The 20,859-nt window shown below is 46.7% G+C and overlaps 1 protein-coding gene across 1 annotated transcript in view; it reads left to right on the forward strand.

Annotated features, from left to right (window-relative positions):
• The window catches only part of PLA2G4A (phospholipase A2 group IVA), a 2,090,704-nt gene that overhangs the window by 562,205 nt on the left and 1,507,640 nt on the right, over window positions 1-20,859 (forward strand). Inside the window, exon 4 of the mRNA XM_069641387.1 lies at window positions 14,574-14,655. Within this exon, the coding sequence (XP_069497488.1) occupies window positions 14,574-14,655 (82 nt within the window). The remainder of the gene's footprint in view (window positions 1-14,573; window positions 14,656-20,859) is intronic.

Genomic DNA, 20,859 nt, shown 5'->3' on the forward strand with positions numbered 1-20,859 from the left:
TGCAGTATGTTTCATCTAGCAGCAAGATCTCTGACTCAAGGTGTTTTCAGTACCTGATAGAAAGCCTGGCACCAGCAGGCTACCCCCTCTCCCCATGTGCAAGGATACATTTCACTGTACTATGAAGTGCCATTTGCAATTTCCAAAAACAATGCATGCCTTTTAACTGGTGTTGTAACTGTCTTCTTTTTTATACACCTATCTTAGGGTGAACTTAAGTCCTTCATCTTTTAGAGCTACCCGTCACCTGTATACCCTCTGCCCCAATTACCACCAGGACAGTCTGGGCAAAATGGTTCTCCACAGCCCGCCACCATCTTTGCCACGCTGTTACCCCATGCTACACCTCCACCCCACTGTGATGAAACAATCTCATATTTGTTTTGTTTCATCAACTTTGCAGGCCATTTACCAAATCTTATTCATAGAGCATGTATTAAAATACACCAATTTACCTGGTTATCTCTGTCCCCATTGCTTTAGATGACCACTGGTAGAACCTTTTTAACATGGGCATTTGTCATGCAGCCCATTTCTTGTCTAAGTAAATCAAAATGTGTTGATAGCCACCTTCTTTGGTTTATGAAATGTTTTCAAATATCCCTTGAGTTAGCTCAAACCATATCCAGAGACTCTGGTGTAGTCTGACCCCATAAAACAGGTGTAGTCTGACCCCATAAAAAATCCCTTGGTCTTTATGAATTTTATGAATCCTACAGCCAATTAATGTTTCAGATTGTCCTGCATCGTTAATGTTTTGTGATACTCTCAACCATTCTGACAGAGAACACTGTGCTAATGAAGTAGTTGTTGTTTTTTGTTAAAGAAAAGATTTGTGGATCCCAGCAAAAGGTGTGGATGTTGGAATTGGAGCAAACTTACTGTGCTCCATTGTTGAACTATGTCAAGAAAAGGCCCACAAACATCTGTGCTGAATAATTCCGAATTATCACTTAAAAAACAAAATGGAAATTTGATGTGACAAATGAGACAAAAGAAGCCACAAAATCAAATTGTGACGTCAATTAAAAACATAGAGCACTTATGCAACTGAGTAGTATTGTAAAAACTATATTATCTAAGCCAATTTTTAGTATCTTTGTGAATAATAAATATTCAGCTGGCATGGTCAGTGGAGCGGACGCAGAGTAGCAAAGATGCGGGACCCAATTCCATTGAAGGTATAAATATCACAGCCGGAAAACTATCCACAACCAACATGTCAGCCTCTTAAGAACACTAATGAAGCAGGCAGCCACCCTGCACTAATGAGCTGGGATTTGTTCCGCACACGTGAAATTTTGGAAGGACTTGTGGTGTGTAGTGAGGCCACAAAATGGCACTGAGGCCGAGAAGAGCGGAGTACAGCGAGACAGGGTGGCTGTAAGACACCTCCCATGCTCACAGCGGAACGTGGAAAGTAGACAATCTCACACAGCGCTAGGGAAATTAACCAAGCTGAGAACTCCTTCCTGGAACTCCGCACTCAGGATCCATCTTGCCAAAGGAAATTAGATCTGTGGTGGTGGACAGCTCATCAAGCAGGATTGGTGGAGTGAAGAGGAAGAAACTCTGACACAGCGCCTTCCAAGACACAGAGGCTCATAAACGGAGGTGCCGAAAAACTGTGTTGGAGGGGGGTGGAGACTGGGCCCGCCATGACGAGTTCACCCGCTGAGAACAATGAACTTGGGGGTGGGACCTTCAGAAAAAGACGCTGAACCTGAGTAAAAGACGAACTTTGCACATCCTATCCCCAATGACTTGTGAAGAACTCCTTTGCTTCCAGAAGAGATGCTTAATACTCTAGCAATGAGTTTTCAGATTTTATTTTATGGAGAGTTTTTGCTTTTTTAATGGATAAGATACTGTCTAACTATTTATCCGTGGGGATGTTTGCCTCATGTGTCAGTTTCACATGGAATCAAAGAAAGTGAAGTTGCATATAGGTCAACACCTAGGCCATCACGTCAACCCTCACACCACCGGACTTGCTAGACGCCGCCTGCCCCTCTCCTCAACGCCACCTGTGCCCCTTTTCTTTACCCCTCTGTATCTTTCCCCCTGCTGTATCTGTTCTGTTACCTCTGAAAAGTTCTCCATTATGCCTCTGTAATGTACATCTCTGTAAAGCACTCCATTATGTATCTGTATTATTGTATACCGCTGTAAAGTGCTCCGTTGCTTCTCGAAGCACGGTCCGCGCTCAATAAATACCATAATAATTAATCATATTATAGTTGCATGTTCATCCTGTCAAACTGTAAACCCTATTTGTCGATTGACAAATGTAGTGTTTGGTGGCCATATTACAAGACCACGTATAATCACATTTTTATGAAGCTGCTATGTGGCGAAGGGAAATGGCAAAACCTAAAAACTGCTGATGAAGACGGTTTGAAAAGATCCGTTTTGACCCCCATATTCCAAGTGTTTCATGTGGGTTACATGTATCCTTGGTTGTGTAAGAATCTAAAGTTTCTAAATCTCACTTGGTGGAATATTAATGGTGAATGAAAGCACATTTAGGAAACATTTAGTTTAAAAAACAAAAAATAGGATTGTAGTGTATTGTAATGGTAGCATTCAGAAACACGTAAACATGTTTTGCAGATTATAAGAAAGAATCTGGGAGAATGGAATGTGTCAATTCACTTGCATTAGGATGAGTGATACATTTAGTCAATGGAAAATAGCAAGGGGCATCCCCACCTCCTACAGTATGAATACAACATCCCACTATGCTGCAATATACAGTGCAACACATACTCGTTCTTGTACTTCATAATCTTCTTTAATTGTGCTTTACCACTGGTATGGTAATATATTGTAGACCGTGTGAGGGTAAATCCCAAGCATGAGCCATTGCTGGATATAGGGATAAGATTAGCTGGGGCCAAAAATTTCTCAGCTTGACGCCAATCCCGTGGACAATGTTTATAGGCATTGGAATATTTAGAATATTAATGGACAATGACTTAACATTCGAACACATTGGCTACCAGTCAAAGATGTTTCTCCAAAACACTCTGCATACTCAGAGTATTTCACTGCCAATGACCGGAATTCATACAGAGAAAATATCTCCATAACCTAACACGCCTGTGAACGACATTCACCTTGAACCAAAACAATACTCAAAGAAGAAACTTGGTGCATCAGGCTTCTCCTGCATCTCGTCAAAACATTGGTACTCACTCCCAAAGGAAATATGAACAAGACCCACCTAAAATTCTGAAAATTGCTAAAAACATGGCTCTTTAGCTCACCAAGCTAAACAGGAAACCCTATTGACAAGAAATAGCCTACACAAAGGAAACTCCCAAAACAACTAAAATCGAAATAAACCGAAACCTGGATGCCGCAGCAAAATAAAAGAAATCTCCTTTCATGCACCAAGTTTAAGGATAATGTATAGGTACTTCGTTTATCTTGTGTATTAATCCAGTCTAGTCTTAGTATTTTAGTTTTGACCTCTGTATTTGTCACCAATAATTCTTCAGAGAAATCAAAAGATTTCAGACATTTTTGACATGCCTTTCTACTCGTCAAGGACCCATTCACTTTTAACATGTTGTCTAGTTTGCAAGATCTCAAAAGGGGGAATGTAATCTGGTGTGCTATGGAAATATTTAGCACTGTATCGTAGTTATGCTAGACTGCAGAGTGCAAGCCTAATTCGCACCTAACCGATGTTATAGGAATACCTTTTGGGAGATCGAGTACTTTTTTCCAAAAGTCACCCTCCAGTAGATCCCAAAATGTCCACGACAAATTCAAGGCCGCTTCAGCTCCATATGTTAGAATAGGAGTCACCTTCTGTTTATGGAAGGTTTCAATTTGACACATGTGAATTTGCCATACTTCCCTTTCAACAACAAAGCTTGTGATGATAGACCTTTACATTTAGATCTTAATACTATGTCCACCCACTCTCATTGATGTTACAATTAATGTGGACCTCCAAATAGGTAAGAGTAAACCCTGTCCAGTTTTTGTTTGCCCATGAACAATGTTTCTCTTAAATTATTTTTACCTTGTGCTTTCTTTACATTGAATTGCAGGCTGTTCTCCCAAAAGTAAGTCTCAAGAGAGCTAATTAGCCATTGCAAACCTATTGCTGTCTGGCCCATCATAACAAGGTCATCAGCATATAGGATCCACGGGATCGGGATGTCATAGATTTTGGGAGGAAAGGCTTTTACTGCTTTCTGGCTCTCACCCATATCAGACAAGTAAATGTTAAACAGTGCAGCAGCATGGGGCACCCCAGTTTTAATCCCCTGGAAGTTTGAATTTTCTCAGAGAACTCCCAGTCTTTTGATAGTCTCGCCTAGATTGAGGTTGATGTATACAGACTGGTTTTATAGCTTCTACCAGGTCTTCAGGGCATCCTTGTGAACGCCTCTTCCCCCACAACCTTTCCCTGCGGACACTGTCAAAAGCTTGTTCAAGATCAATCAGCGGCATGTGTATTTTAGTTCTGTACTTGATGGCTCTTTAACAAATTCAGCAGGAAGAGGTTGAGGTGTGTGCCCACACCCTTTACAAAGCCAGACTGTCTCAGGTCCAAGCGACCCGATTCATTCGTCCATGAGTCAAGATGGCGCAACAAAATTGTTGAACATTTTTTCCACAGAATATCAAGCAGAGCAATTGGGCGATAATTTCACAGATCATCCCTGTCCCCTTTCTTTTACACTGGGATAATCGGGGCATGTTTCCATGATACTGGGACCGCTCTTGCTACTAAGATCTCATTAAACACACAAAGGTCCACCCTTGCCTCAGGATTTTGTTTCACAATTATGTTAGTGAGGCCGGCGGGACCCGGGGCACGAGAGGAAATTAACTTTTATATTAAAGTTACAATATCGTCCTGTTCGAACCCAATGGACCATGGTCTACCCGAACCACCTGTTTCCAAAAAATACCCAACATTGGGTCGCGTAAAGAGAGCTGTGAAATGTGTATTCCAGATCTTTTCTGGGACAGTATTGGGAAGCACACTAATTGAAAGGTTATTATTCAACATGGCCCATAGATCTGTTATTTTTCGTACAAATAGTTCTCAACATCTATGTTGCATCGTGCTGTAATCTTTAGCCCTTAGAAGATATCTTCCAATATCTTTATTGCTGCTGCCTTTGTTTCCTTAATCTAACTCTCTCCATCCTGAAGCCTATTAGTTTTCTCTTACCAGCTCCATATTTTTTTCTGACCTCAAACCGATCTTTATTATGTGTGTAGCCTTGTGAAATCAACCTGCAAATCCCACCAAGACACTGGAATAATCTAGATCCACCTTCCCCAAAACCATTTTCGATCGGTATTTGATATAACCTCTGATAGATTAATTCTCAATCTATTCCCACCATAGGAGGCTTGAATAGGAAGTAGGGACTTTAGTTCTGGGCAAACTCGTAAGCCCTTCCATGTTACTGTTAGAAGGTGATGGTCACTACTTTCTGTTGGGTTAATTACCAAAGTGTCATTCAAATATATCAAATTGATAGACACAAAACAATAATCAAGATGTGCCTTCTGGTCACCACTGGTCCACGTCATTTTAGCGGGAATGTCCTCCTTAATTTGTCCATTCAGCATAATGAAGACCCGGGCTCCAAGTTCTCGGACCCATAGTGCTAGCTTTTCTTCTAAATCAGCATTCAAGATAACCTTGCCACAAGTATCTACATAGTTAATGTTTAGATCCCCCACAAATCATCATGTGAGGGACTTTTAATTGAATGTAGGAGTCATTGATAGCTAATGTTCAACTATTGACAACATTTGCATCTACAATCTTGGCCGAATTCCAATATAAATTAAACCGAACCAATGTTTTGCCGGTAAAAGACGAGGGCTCTTGGCAATTTAGAATTAAGATTTGGACAAATGGATTGGGGTTTCTCTCTTATTATTTATTTTATTTTTATATTTGTAAACTTCCTAGCAGCCCGGAGGCATTGAGGCGCTGTTTCAAGAAAGTGACTTAGTTACAAGCGGTAGGCGGCACTGCTGGGGTTACAGGTAGCAAATGCCTGACAGTGAGATCCCGGGTGAAGTTATACAAACAGTTTAGTTTTGATTGCTTTTCTGAAGGCAGTGTAGGATTCGATTCTTCTGATTGTGTGGGGGGGGGGGGTAGGTTCCAGTTGGTGGCTGCAAGCACCGGGAAGCTTGAGCCGCCTGACCCGGCTTTGAGGCTTTTGGGGATGGCGAGGTGGTTGGAGTAACTGGAATGAGTGGGTCTGTTTGAGGGGGGCGCTGAGAATCTCTGAGAGAGGTACCGTTGTGCATTTATGGGTCAGTGCCAGAGATATAAAGAGGATACGTTTCTTAACCGGAAGCCAGTGGACTGATTTCCTTGTGGATGAGACATGCTCTTGTCTGGAGACGCCTGTTGCTGCTCTGAGGGCATTGTTTTGCACGGTTTGTAGTTTCCTGATGTTGTTTGCTGACGTGCCTAAAAGTAGCGCATTACAATAGTTGAGGCGAGATCCGATGATTGCTCTGGCGATGGTGAGGGAGATTTGTTGTGTTAGGAACGGTCTGACGGCTGTGATGAGTTATGAGTGGTAAGCAGCTGCTGATGATATTGCATTTACCTGTCTGGTCATGGTGAGGTTCGAGTCCAGGTATATTCCCAGAGTTTTGACTGACTAAGATGTGGGAATGTGGGTATTGTCGATGAGAAAGGCGTCGTATTGAGAGCCCAACTTTCTGATTGTGCCCGGGGAACCGATACGGAGTTTGGTCTTTTCGCTGTTCAAATAGAGCCAGTTTTCTGCCATCCAGCATTGGATGGTGGCGTAGATGATGATGAGGGTTGTTTGGTCTGCTTCGTATTCACCCGAGAGAGGAATGAGGATCTGCGTGTCATCAGCGCAATTGGTGTACATGATTCCCATGGAGTCTAGGTAGTTAAATAGGGACCTTGTGAAGAGGTTGTACAATGTGAGAGAAATGCAGGACCCTTGAGGAACTCCACATTTGATTGGATGTGGTTGGGCGCAGGCCTGGTCTGAGAAAACCTTCATTACTCTACCGCTAAGGAAGGAAGAGATCCAAGCTGTGGCGTTGGGTGAGAAGTTGCCTGCGGTTGAGAGATGTCAGTGTCGTGATCGACCAGGTCGAAGGCCGCAGATAGGTCAAGAAGTATTAAGAGGGCAGGTTTGCTTGCGTCTCTTAGGTAATCTATTTGGTTCTTGAGGTCCAAGAGGGCGGTCTCCGTTCCGTGGATAGGGCAAAAGCCTGACTGCCTTTGGCCCAGTAGGTGATGGCTTTCAAGGTATTTCTGGACTTGAAGGTATGCAGCTTTATCCAGGATTTTCAGTAGGAAGGCTACTGTGGTTATGGGCCTGTAGTTTCCTGGTGTTTTCGGATCCAATGTGGGTTTCTTCAGCAGCTGGCGCACCCAGGCTTCTTTGAGGCAGGAGGGCACTAGCTTGGATTTGAAGGAGGCGTTGATAAAGACGGTGAAGAAGGCTGTCAGTGTGGGGGCGCTGTCTTTGATGAGCTGAGCAGGGCAGGAATCGCCGTTGCAGTTTGAGGGCTTGATCGAGTTAAGAATAGCTAGGACGTCCTGTTCTTTCATTTCTTGGAATGAAAATGGTGGGATTTCCACTGGTACGTTCCGTTGAATGTCTGAGAGTTGTTTTGGTGCTTTTTGGTGGCTGATGATTTTTTCTTGTAGGGTATTCAGTTTGTTGAGCATAGCATCTTGGATTTTATTGGATTTTATTGCACCAATCTTCGTCCGTGGTAATGGTGTTAAGTGCGGTCAGTTTGGTAGTCGCTTGGGTTACTTTGCAAGGATGAAAGGGCTGAACTATTTATTTTTTTTTTGTTGTTTTTTTGCAAAGCTTGAGGAGTTCTGGGGTGAACCAAGAGTTTTTGTGATTTTTGCTTTTCTTGGTGCCAATGGGGCAATGGCATCCACTGCTTGAGAGATGGAGTTGTAAGTAGTGGCAAGGACGTCTGGGTTGTCGTTGGATGGATCTATCAATACGGGGACCTGGAGGTGCGGTAGTTGTCTTTCCTTGGTGAGTTGCTTGGCGCTTCTGGCGAGGGCGGGCGGTAGTGCGCTGGGTGTGGAGGAGTGGTTCCTGGTGAAGTTGAGGTTGACGTTGATGGCTGCGTGGTCTGACCAGGGGATAGGGGTAATGGTCAGGATGGAGAGATCACAATTGTGATGGGCGATCCAGTCTAGTGCACGACCTTTGTTATGGGTGGGTTCTGACACAGCTTGTTTAAAGCCCAGTGTGGAGAGGGCATTGTCGAGAGATGCTACGTTACTGTCAGCAGGGTTGTTGAGGTCTCCGAGGAGGATGGACTTGGTGGATTTCTTGATGTTGTCCCCGAGGACGTGGAGGAAATCTTTCTGGAATTCTGAGGCCAGCCCAGGTGGGCAGTAGGTTACATGGGCTGTGATGGTGCAGTTGGGCGTGGGGTTGATTTTGATGAGCATGTAGTCGCAGTTAGGGGGAGGGTCTCTATGGACTTTTTCTAATGTTGATGGACTGTTTGGTGATCAACGCAACCCCTCCTCCTTTCTGTGCTCTTCGGTCTGGTCTAAAAATGGTGTACCCATTAGGTAGGGCGAGGGGGGTGGCTGGTCCGGAGGCTTCATGGAGCCAGGTCTCACTGATGAATAGTAGGTCAAGGATGAAGTTGTGAAGGAGATCGTGGATCTCAAGAGCATGGGCTGGGAGTGAACGAGCATTAATGAGGGCACACTGGAATAAAGATATAGTGCTAGGGTTGACAACATTGATAACGGGAGCTGTGGCATTGGTGGCGCTGGTGGCATTGATCATTGTGGGCGCACCCTTAGTAGCGTGCCCTACGTGCATCATAGGTGTGGATGTCGCAACAGTGGCATCCATTTCAACAACATTGGCAGTGGTATGAATAGTATCAGTGGCAGCAGCCTTAAAAACATTGGCAGTGGTATTAATGGTCTCAGTGGCAGCAGCCAGGGCAACAACATTGGCAGTGGTAATCATAGTTTCAGTGGCAGCAGCCTTAACAACAACATTGGCAGTGGTATCTATGGTCTCCGTGGCAGCAGCCATAACAGCATTGGCAGTTGTATTCATGGTCTCAGTGGCAGCAGCCGTAACAGCATTGGCAGTGGTATTCATGATCTCGGTGGCAGCAGCCATAACAACATTGGCACAGGTAACGTTGGCCGAAGTACACATAGTATCAGTGGTAGCATTTAAGCTAATAGTATTGAACATGATGGCAGCATGGGATGCAGGTCTGGTAAGCATTGGGGAAATGATGGTAGGGAAACATGCATACTGTGGGGTCAGTACTTCATTATGAGGCCGCTGGAGAGTTTGTTTGGTGGCCCATGCGTTGGGGGTAGGGTGCCTTGGGGAATGGTGAGTGTGTCTTGGGTATTGTTTGGGTGTGCCTGCCACGGCATTAGAGATCGTAGGGCGGACGGAGGCCTGCAGGCAATGCTGCATCTGGTGGGGGTTGGATAGTAACGATCCAGTGCCTTCTGCATGTGGGGGTAGGGTGGGGCAGAGGTGGGTGGTGCAAAAGGTAGGGGCTGGAACGTGGAATGCACTGGAGGCAGGGATGAGCCTTGAGTATAAGCGCTCATTTCTCCAGTGCAGGGATGGGGGTGCCGAGGGGGTGGGCGGGGCTGCTGTGCAAGCACGCAGATGACAGAGCCTTAGCGCCAGGAGTGCAGACGTGGGGCTGGATAGACCCTTACCTTTGTGGAAGAGGTGTTCTGCGGTATAGGGCAGTGGAGAGCTACAGAGAGGGGTTTAGGCCTTTTCTCCAGGCCTTCACTCCGCGGTTTTGCCTCCTGGCACGTCTCCCATCCATTTAAAGCAGGAGGGGTGGGCCGTGGGAGGTGTTGCAGCGAATCTGGGCGCTGGGGCTGTACTTTGTTGTCGGTTTCTAAGCAACCATCACAGCGGCCATTTTCGAGACCTTTGACGCTGCCCCGACTTCATCAATGTCATAAGACCAGACTATGGTTGGCCTGTCAAGCCTTTCAGGGCTGGACTAAAAAAAAAACATAAAATCCCTCACAAATGGGATAAACCAGGATCCAGGTTTCTTGGAAGCACAAGATGTCCTATGCTGCCAAGCCCAACTCATCCTTGTTAAAAAGGTGGACCAATACTCTGGTATGCCAGGATCCCATTTGTAAAGGCCTCCATTCCCCATTATCTTGATCTCATCTTACATGAGAGGATGTTAATGAAACTTCAACCCATGACCAATGTCGCTGGTTTGTAGGTACTGTGAGAAACCTGAGGGTATTCTCCCAAGTAGACCTTGAGAATCTTTTATTCAGGTGGATCAGCTGGGTAGGGGAGCCAGTGCTCGGGGGGGGGGAATGGGGCGGGGGTGAAATAACCCAGGTGAGACGCGTTATTGTACCAGGGAAGGAGAGGAAGAAAAGATCCCCCAGACCTTTGTAGGTTGCATCACATCTGTCTCCCTTCCACTCCATGAAGTCCCCTTTATAGAATCCAACCACCCCTACACCTCTGGTAATCCAACCCCCGTTATATCCAGAAACACTCTCCCACATATTTGTTTTCTTGTGTCTTATCCGAATACTCCCAGTCATTCTTTTCCACGTCCCTCTGGTCATTATTTTCTGAACTCTCAATCGGCATTAACAAAACACTACCATTCTCACAACCCCCTAGTTCATTTCACGATCATCCAGTCATTACCTATCAATCTCCCCCTTCTGAGGTCGCCAACCCACCTAGTACAAGGGTTCTATTTCCGTATAACACCTTTTTCTCTTCCGACCCCTGTAGGATACTTGGAAACTCTACCACCCACCTTTTCCAACACAAGCACCTTCCCATACAGTGAAAAACAGAATAATATGAAAACTGTTTACTTGACATGTCCCAACCCAAGGGTCAGGCAATTGACCAGAATCACACACAAACTGCCCTTATCCCACAGGGATAAAAGGTGGAGCACGAGAGCACAGAACGAGGAAGGCAGACCTCAAAACGAGGCAGCTCTCCAAGCACGACAGTTCAAGAGGAGGAGAAAGGCAGCGAGAACTGAAAGGTTGACAAGGAGAGAAGTGACCTTGCCCTTTCCGACCCAGAGCGGACATTATAGTAGTCTGGAGCTGAGCTATTCTTACTTCTGATGCCTGATGATCGCATTCAAATCGGGGGTGGCGGTCCATATCCGCTCCGATTTCTGAAGGGTCCGATGAAGACAAAGATTTAGTTTCATGAAGGGAACTTTCTCTAGGCACAGATAGTTCTAGTTGGGAGACAGCAGCTGTAGCTGTTTGCGGCTGTGTGCGTTTGTCGGACAACGAGATGGATCTAGCCTCGATCTTTAACGAAGTTCCTGCTATTTGTTTCGGACCAGATTTAGGACTGACCACCTTGTTTCTATGATTCGGTTTGGTGAGTTTCACTCATTGACTCGGTTTGGCTGCTTTGCCATTAAATTGTTGATTTAATTGCAGTAGTAATCGCGCCGCCAAATTTAAATGTTTGAGTTTCCACAGTGGAGGTATCCACCTTGCCCACAAGGGGGTGCTCATGTAGTTCACAGGCTGATCACATATAATGAACCGCTGATATTCAGGACGAGTGAACATTTCTTCTAAGAACGCAGTGTCATCTTCTACATAGAGGGATATATTTGGTGAATAAACCGGCAACATTTTTGCCTCTGCAAGTCTGCCAGAGACACAAATCGCTGCCCCCAAGAGCCCTGCCACCATTTTAAGCAACTGATCAGTGGGTGTACTGTGGCCTATGTCATTTTCATCGGCTAAAGTTCTGGTGTTCGGACCTCTCCCACCTGAAGTCTCTGGTATACCCAAATCAAAAGGAAACTCACTCAGCTTCACCAGTTCAGCATTTGCCCAAGATGATACTGCACCTCCAACGCTAGGTGATACGGTCTGCGTTGTCAGTACGGGTACTTAGGTCTGTACGGGCACTGAAGTCATTGAAGACGCTAAAGACACTGCAGACATTGACCTGTTTAATTTACCTCCCCTCTTCCCACCTGCTTGCTCATACAATGTACATAATAATGCTTTATCACAAGTATGTACCGAGAAATCAGTGAGTTTATTACCTAGCGCCACTGACGTTGGTTCCAGTAATCTGTTTGTAACATTGGTTATAACATTGTCACAGGGGGAGATGGAGGGGTGCTCCCCTCACCCATAATCGGGGAAGCTGAAAACAGTCTGTCTCGCAATTGTCCCTGTTGTCGGGTACATGGGCTACTCGACATCGCCAATCTTTCCAAGTTCTGCGAGCTTCAAACACCGGACCACCAATAGCTTATGAGCCGTTAAGAAGAGTAGACTCACACCTGCTGGCTAACTTTCTCGCCCACCAAGACTGCTCGACTCAGCTCAACTCTGCGCGCTTCAAATGTGTTTTAAGATGTAACCCACCCCTTCACTGCAGGCACTGTAGACAGACTAGCAGGCTTCAAGGTACTGGCATGACTGCTCGACTCAGAGATGGTATGAGAAACCCTTTGCAGAAGGTTAACATCTCCATATTGTTGGGATGCCTTCACACGACAACTCAATCTGAAATTCAAATGAAAGAAATGGAAAAGTCCCAAACTGTAGCGTGGGTTTCAATGAAGCAACACCATATGAAAATTCTGAAGTGCAACAAATAGAAGAAAATATATTAGTTCATAGCATGCAAGATGGAACATGCAGATCTCTTCACACAAAGAGTGAAAGTCATGTTGTAATATACTGTACTGAGAATGTTGTAAGGGAAATGGTGGGTCCCCATCGCAACCCAGTCAAAACAAAAAGTTTGTTTCCAAGCTACCTTTCTCCATTCTGTCTGCAGGCACACACTTTCAAACAGGATTATTTCTTAAGGTGCATTGGTCCTAAATCTAATATTGAGACCTAGTCTTTTTCAAATCGCATACTATTTACCTTTGCATTAAATTACATTCTCCATCATTTTTAATGCAAATATTAGCATTTTTCTTTGACTGTATGGATTACTGCTTCCCTATTGGTAATGGCCTAGCATTCAGCGTCTCCACTGCTGTTCAGCTGCTTCACACGTTGGCTTCACCACAGCTGTCCAGGATGCAGGTTTCAGGCATGTTTTGGAATCTCTACCTTAACCTGCAAATTCCTACTGTTTACACATCCTTTTTCTTGCTCACTGTGCAGTGGGTTGCATCACCTGATAAGGAAAAGCAAAAGTGTGTTCCTTATGGACATAGAGTGGTGTCTTCACTACAGTGTTGTGTGTGTGCAGTGAAAACACTGACAGGTGGTTACCTATCATGGTTACCATTGGTTCCTAATAGTTTAGCAGCACAGTGATGACCTGTTATTCTACATCCTTGTCTATGGCAAGAATGGTGTCAATACATTGGTAGTTGGTAAGTTTGAAGGCATCAATTCCCATCTTTAGTGGGATGATGAATGCAGATTTGAGGAGTATTGGCTTCTATAAGTATGATTTGACCAAGGCAGTAATGTCTGGCCTCTGGGTGGACACATGCCTTTTGATGGGAGGATCAATGGGGAAGGAGGAATGTTTTATGGCATTGATGGGCTTGTGTATGTGAGGGTCATCAGCTAGCCAGAAGGAAAATTTAGGGGAAAGAGTTGAGGCAGAAACAGGGAAAACTGCATTGGTTAGTAAATTATCTAGTGTTTTGCTTGTTATTTTGAAGATTTCAAGCTCAAACAGTTTGGTATTTTGTTGCAAGACTCTTTTGAATAGTGATTATTGGGACTATTGGAAATAGCGGTGGACTATTCTTTGAAGATTTCAAAGAGCTTTTGGCGCTATCTGGAGCTCCATAGTTCATGTTGGCATAAGGTATTTTTTGCTGGTTGCAAATTCTTGCTATAGTCTTTTGGATGTCTAGTTTGAATACGCTTTTCATTCACTTTTCTCAAGTTTAAAAGCTTGTAGGAGATGTAGATTTTGTTATATGTTAGTGTTGCAATGTTCAAGGTTGAGGTGTGGTACACTGCGAAAAAGCGCCAGGATTCTGTAAAATGTGCAGATAAGGGAAGGCATCACTGAAGGTAGACTTGTCAGTTAAAATTGGGAAGAAATATATGCCGGAAGAGATGCAAGGATAATCCAGTGATGAAAATATAAGTATTTTGGAAAGAGATGGCTCTGTGATAGGCACAGAATAGTTGTAAGGTTGAAATGAGGCATAATGGACTTTCTCAGTGAAAAGGGCTGATAGGTGGTCTTTCTTGTTGGCATTGTGAGTCATGGAAGCAATAAGCACAGTAAAGGTAATTTTCATCAATGAAGTCTCTAATTATGAAGTGGTGTTTGGAAGGTACACTACCACAATGAGGATGGTGGAATTAGAGTTGATGGAATGCTTTTGCAGTAATGAGTTTGAACCCTTTATGGTGGTTCGTTCTGTTTCGCATTGCAGTCAAGGGGAGATGGTAATGTATTTCATAAGAATAGCAAAATGTACTTTTTTTGCTAGACAGACATGTTTTTCAGCCAAAATGTGGTTCTTCTTATGTTATTAATATATGATGTATTTATTACTTTGTGTTTTAGGTGGAATGTCAATATTCACACAAGTTTACTGTTACTGTGTTACGGGCCACTAATGTCACCAAGGGGAGATTTGGAGATATGCGTAAGTAGCCAATTTCTTCTTTAAATTATTTTAAAGCTGCTTGGCTCACTGTTTTTTTAATGAAAGTTTGTATTGCTTTTCTTCACAAAATAAGTAAACATTCGAACATTTGCAACCACAGGTCAGGTATTCCCGCTTGAGGTTCATGGTCCCTCCGCCCCCCACCCTCCTGCCAGCCCTATAACCCCCACAACCCCTTCCCTCCCTGCAAGCTATGTCCTCAATTTCCAACCTCCCCTCTCCCTCATGTCTCCCCTTCCCACCACGTACCCGTCAAAGGTTACCCTGTGTCTAACCATTTCTTCCAAACCTTTTGAAACGTTTGCAGGCGCCCTCCTTCTCTATATAGCCTTTTCTCCAGCTCTGCTCAGTAAACCATTTCCTTCAGACATTTCTGGAATCCAGGGGGTGCATGGGTTCCCCATTCCTTAACAAACCTCTTTTTCCCTAACGTTAGATGTGTCCGAACCATTGATTTATCCCTGGCAGTAAAGCCTGTTTTTCTCCACACATTCAACAGGATCAGCTTGGGGCAGTCTGCTATCGTCTCTCCCACCATCCCGTAATTCTCGCCTCTTATCGTATCCCAGAAGGACTTTAACACTGTGCACTCCCACACCAGCTGCTATGGTAGAAGGACCTCACTCCCATCTTGCACTTCAGACACATAGGGTCCACAGCCCGTCCCATCCGGTGCAGGCGGTCCCTGCTATAATACACCCTGTGTAGCACCTTATATTGGATCAATCGAAGCATTGTTGCAGTACTTGCCTCTCTAGGAGACCCCAGGGCCTCCATCCAATAATCCTCCTATAATGGTCCGAGGTTGTCCTCCCATGATTGTCTCGGCTTCGTTAGAGGCAAAGCTGTTTAGCATCTGATATACTTGTGTGATTCCCTTTTCCTTAATCTCCCCGTCCATGAGGTTGGCCTCTATAGGTGACCTGTTCAGTAGGTCCCACACTTCCCGGGACACTGCGTGTTGTAATCCGTTGTATGTATATCAATCTCCCTCAACTCATACCGTGCCTTCAAATGCCAGAATGATGCAAGTTGGTTCTGCGCCACAAAATTTCCTAAGCGTTTGATGCCTTTCTCTTGCCATCCTTGTTTTCCAAATTTCAGGCAAGTCTTATTTTTCCCATATAGGAGCCTCCTTCGTCACTATCCTTCCCCACCCATTGCCTTCAATGCAGCTTTCCTGAATTCCAGAACACCGACCCCTGCTTTCTGGAGCCCATGCTCTGCCCTGTTCACATAGATCACCTGCAAGGGGGTGACATCACCCATCCCGACCAATTTCCTGTGTACGTGAGAAATTCCCTCCCCGCCAACTAGCCACGCATTAATCAATACCAGCTGGGAGGCTCAATAATAGTATTGTAAGTTAGGGACTCCCAGGCCCCCATCTCACACCGATCTGGAGAGTGTCGATAGTGCCACTCTCTGGGCCAGGACAGTTCTGTCGCAAGTGCGGATCCCTCTGGACTCGCCTCATCCCCTCCTTTAACCAGCATCAAAATTGATTTCTCCCAATTTATCTTGAACCCACTAACCTCCATGACCCAGGGTCCTGTACGCTTGGGATCTTTCAAAAAGATCAGTGCACTGTCCGCATACAACAAAATGCAGTCTGCTCCGACCCTTCCCCCGCACTCCTCCGGCTTCTCAAAGACTTGTTTCTCAGGATCTAGCAAACTCGAGCCTCCAAGGGCTCCATGGCTAAAAAGAAGAGGAATGGCGTCAGCGGGCATCCTTGTCTCGTCCCCCGCTGGAGCAGGAAGTTACCGGACATCCATTCTTTCACTTTCAACCTCGCTACAGGGTCCTTGTATAGCAGCTTAACCCACTCAATGAACCTGGCCCCGAATCCAAATTTATCCAGTACCGCTTATGGATATTCCCACCACACCGAGTCAAAAGTACTCCTACTTCCCATACCCTTTCCTCCATACTGCATGGGCGTCCCTCGCTAGGGACTGCAGACACAACCTTTTTCACCAGAAAAAACCTTCTTCCCCTTTAAATTGAGGCGCGCAGGGGCCCCGACTCCGCCCTACGACACACCTCCTCAGTCCCCGATTTCACCAGCGCTCCTGGGTTTGGCTTAGGCCTTGTAATACCATCCGCTCTTCCCCGAATACTTTCTTCTGTTTTATCTTTTATCTTCTTTTTTTATCAATCAGGTACTCGGCCCTCTGGCGCCACACTCCTCATCGGCGCATGTCGACATCGGCGGGCTTCAGCAGGTGTCCAGCCTGCGAGGGGCTCTTTCCTACATCCGATTCCCATGCTCTTTGCTTCTGCTGCCTTGGCCCTGACCACGGCTGGGATGGTTGTACTGTGTGCAACACGCTTACACCCGTGCTCTGAAGAACAGGCTAGCTCAGTGGAGGGAGCTCTTCGAGAAGTCGCCTCCAGAGGACTTGAAGGACTTAGTCAACCTTGCAGGATGCGATGGAAAAAAGCTTGACTTAATTCTGACAGTTTCCCAAAGAAACACCTGAGCGGGAGGAACCTTGCAGGCTCTGACAACAGCACTGGTACCGAGGCTATTTCAGCTACCGGTTTCCAGCACAAGGGGGGTCATTGGATCCTTCCGGTGACAGTGCTGAGGGACTGCAATGTTCTTTTACCGGGTGTACACCAGAGGGGCTACACCCTAGTACAAGCGGAGGGGGCGCCTGCATGCATCACTACCGGCATTACTGCAGAGGGCAACACGCCTACCAGGACCCGTCCTGAGGTGCAGGGTAGGTCTCATGCTCTACCGCCAAGAGTCCTGGAGGAGGCCGGGCAGTGGTCGAAGTGTAAGAAAAGAAGTAGTGGAACTATGTTCCCTGCTAGCCTGCCCCGCTCCTCACAAGCCCCATTGCCCTGCCCCTCCCACACACCATACAACCCCCCCAAACACGTTTACCTGATGTTTAAGGAAATGTGCAGTGCTCTGGACTGAAAGTGCAAGTTTCTACTGCTTCCTACACTGTTATTTTAAAATGAAACCGTTCCTCCTCTCCACCCAGACCTCACATAGTGGTCTAGGGACAGCAACCTGTGGATGGACAAGCCTTTCCAGCAGGCGGACCTGCAGGTCACCATCACCATGGATTCTCCCCTGGAAGGCTGGGGAAAAGGGGGGGGGGCACGCTGGACAACCAGTGTCCATGGAGTCTGGTCCCTTCAGGAGCAGGAGTCTCGTACCAACTGGCTGGAACTGAAAGCTATCTGGCTAGCTCTCATAGCTTTCCTACCGCTCATTGGGGGCAAGGTCATCCTCATCTAGACTGACGACTCCACCAGCATGTATTATGACTACAAGCAGGGTGGCACCAGGTCCCCTCTGCTGTGCAGCCTAGCGCTCAATATGTGGGAATGGGCCCTGGAGAACAACATCTACCTGACTGCCATGCACCTCCTGGGGGAGTCCAACCTGGAAGCGGACAGGCTCAGCAGACTGGGAGCGATCAATTACAAATGGCAATTGAAGGATCCGGTCCTGCTCAGGATCTTCAGCAGATAGGGGCATGCTCAGGTGGATCTTTTTGCCTACTGGGCCAACAAGAAGTGCCACAAGTTTGCTTCCTGGCAGGGGCAGGGCCCCGGCTCCCTAGGCGAGGTATTCCAGATACAATGGAATGGCATGAAAGTGTATGCATTCCCTCCCACACCCCTGGCACACAGGGTGATCTGCAAGATAAGAGAATCATGTCACCTCTGCATCATTCTGATAGCTCTTTGGTGGCCGGCGAGACCATGGTTCTCGGAGCTCCTCAGCCTCTCAGATAGGCCACCCATTCACCTACCACTTGGCCCAGCTCACCGTCTCTCACAGCGGGGGGGGGGGGTAGGGTCATCCACCTTGCTACACAGAAATTAGCCCAGGCAGTGTGGTTCCTGAGCAGGTCACACTGAAGCATCTGAACCTGTCGCAGGCTAACCTAGACATCATTCAGGGCGCTAGAAGCAAGGCTACTAGGAGCCAGTACAAGATTAAATGGACTAGGTTCTGTCACTGGCCAGACTCTAAGAGGATCGCCCCACCGGACTCCCCACCCTTCCTTTCACATTGGACAATGTGCTCTCCTTCTCTGCACACCTCGCTCATTCAGGGGTGTCAATCGACACATGCCACACCTACTTGGCAGCTATAGGGGCCTACAGGAATTCGGAGGAGGAAGTCTTCTCCTCCTCCAACCCGGTGTTTAAACAACATCTGGCAGCCCTCACCAGGCTCTACCCACCCATCAAGAAACCACACCCTGTGTGGGATCTCAATGTAGTGTTGGGCACCCTGGCGCACAAACCTTTCGAACCAATGGCGTCCGCGGACATCAGAATGGTCACCATTGAAACCGCTCTGTTGGTGGGTTTCTCCTCTGCTCAGAGTCAGCGAGATCCAGGAACTGGTGGCTTCAGAACCCTATACTACTTTTCACAAAGATAAGGTGGTCCTGAGAATGCTCCCTGCGTTCCTACTTAAAGTGGTCTCTTATTTCCATCTAAATGAGGAGATGGCGTTACCTATGTTTTTTGATTCCAAGGACGATGCTCAAAGGGTCTTGCACTGTCTGGATGTCAGACGTGCCCTGAAATTCTACCTGGACAGGACCAAGAGCTTCCGCAAGTCAGACGCTCTATTTGTCACCTTCAGGGGGTGGGGGGTGTCAAGGTCCGGGTATCGGGCATTAGGAGGCCTCTAGAGCAAGGTGGATGGTTTGGGCCATCAAGGGGGCCTACGAGGGGGAGCACAAACCACTTCCAGCTAACCTGCATGTCCAAGCTGTCCGAGCCAAGGCCATGGCTGTCGCATTCCAGAGACCCCTCCTGTGGCAGGTCATCAGCAGGGAAGCCGCCTGGGCCACCCCTTCGGCTTTCTGCAAGTACTACTGTTTGGACGCCGGCTCTAAGTCAGACACTGCTTTCGGACAGGCGGTTATAAGGAAATTTGTTTTCTTAAGGAGGGTCACATCTCCACCCTGGGGCTACATTCAGTTGTAATCGCCCATGCAGTATGGAGGAAATGGGATGGGACTAACATACTCCTAGTCCATAGACCCCTTTCCTCCTTACGTCCCACCACCCTCCTTCCCCCCCGCCCACCACTCACCCCCCACAAACCCCCACCCTAATAATACTGGTGTCTTTAGGCAATGTTAATGTTGTTGACACGTCAATGGGGACTGGCGCCGGTGGGCAGAGTCAGGGGAGCGCGCCTCTAAATTTAAAGGGGAAAACGTTTTTTTTCTGGTGAAAAAGGTTCCGTCTCCCGTCCATAGCGAGGCATGCCCATGCAGTATGGAGGAAAGGGGACTATGGACTAGGAGTACGTTAGTCACTACGGTGAGTAACTGTTCATTCTTCTCAGCATCTGTTATGACAGCGTACAGGTCTTCTAGGGAGGTGATTGCGTCTAGTGCATTGTGCAGACGTCTGATATTCATTCTAGTCGCCCTGCCTGGTACAAAACCGCATTGATTGAGGTGGATATGTTTGCGTATTGGTGGCAACATTTTATTGGCTAGTGCTTTAGCAAGGATCTTCGCCTCCCCGTTAATTAACAATACCTAGTGGTATGCACTGCATTGGTCCGCGGGTCTCCCTTTTTTGTGCATCACCACCATGGCTTGGCGGATGTCAGTCGGTAGTGCCAGCTCTTCCAAGCACTCCAGAAACTACCCCCAATTACCTCTGCATGACCCTGTCCAGTGAGCCTTGATAATTCTGCGGTGAATCCTTTCGGCTCTAGCGATGTACCCACCTGCAGCTGTTGCGTGGTCGCTTTGATCTCGTCTATGGTGCGGTCCTGCCGCTTCTGCGCCTGCCTCGTTCAAGGCTGGGGCGTACTGTCTATATATTGTGTGGTCTTAGTCTCCTGTCCCCGGTCGATACCTCCCATATGCAGCTCCCAGTAGTACTTGGCGAACGCCTCAGCAATTTCCTAGTTTTTCTTGCTACAATCCTTCTTGGCAACATGATTTCCCTCACCCACTGCACCTCTTCATCCCTCTTGTCGAGCCATGATAGTAGGTGACCACACATATCCCCTGTGTCAAACAGGCGCCTGCTTATTCTAGTGTGCTGCCCGAGCCTCCAGGCATGCCACTGTACCATACTGTCCCATCACCTTAGACAATTCCCTCCCACTCTGAGCCGTGTGCAGTCTAATGTGCGTAGTCTCAGCTTGCTCCACCTCCCTCTGGAGTT

Source organism: Ambystoma mexicanum, chromosome 1q (genome assembly GCF_040938575.1).
Source record: "Ambystoma mexicanum isolate Mex_15411 chromosome 1q, UKY_AmexF1_1, whole genome shotgun sequence".
NCBI lineage: Eukaryota > Metazoa > Chordata > Amphibia > Caudata > Ambystomatidae > Ambystoma > Ambystoma mexicanum.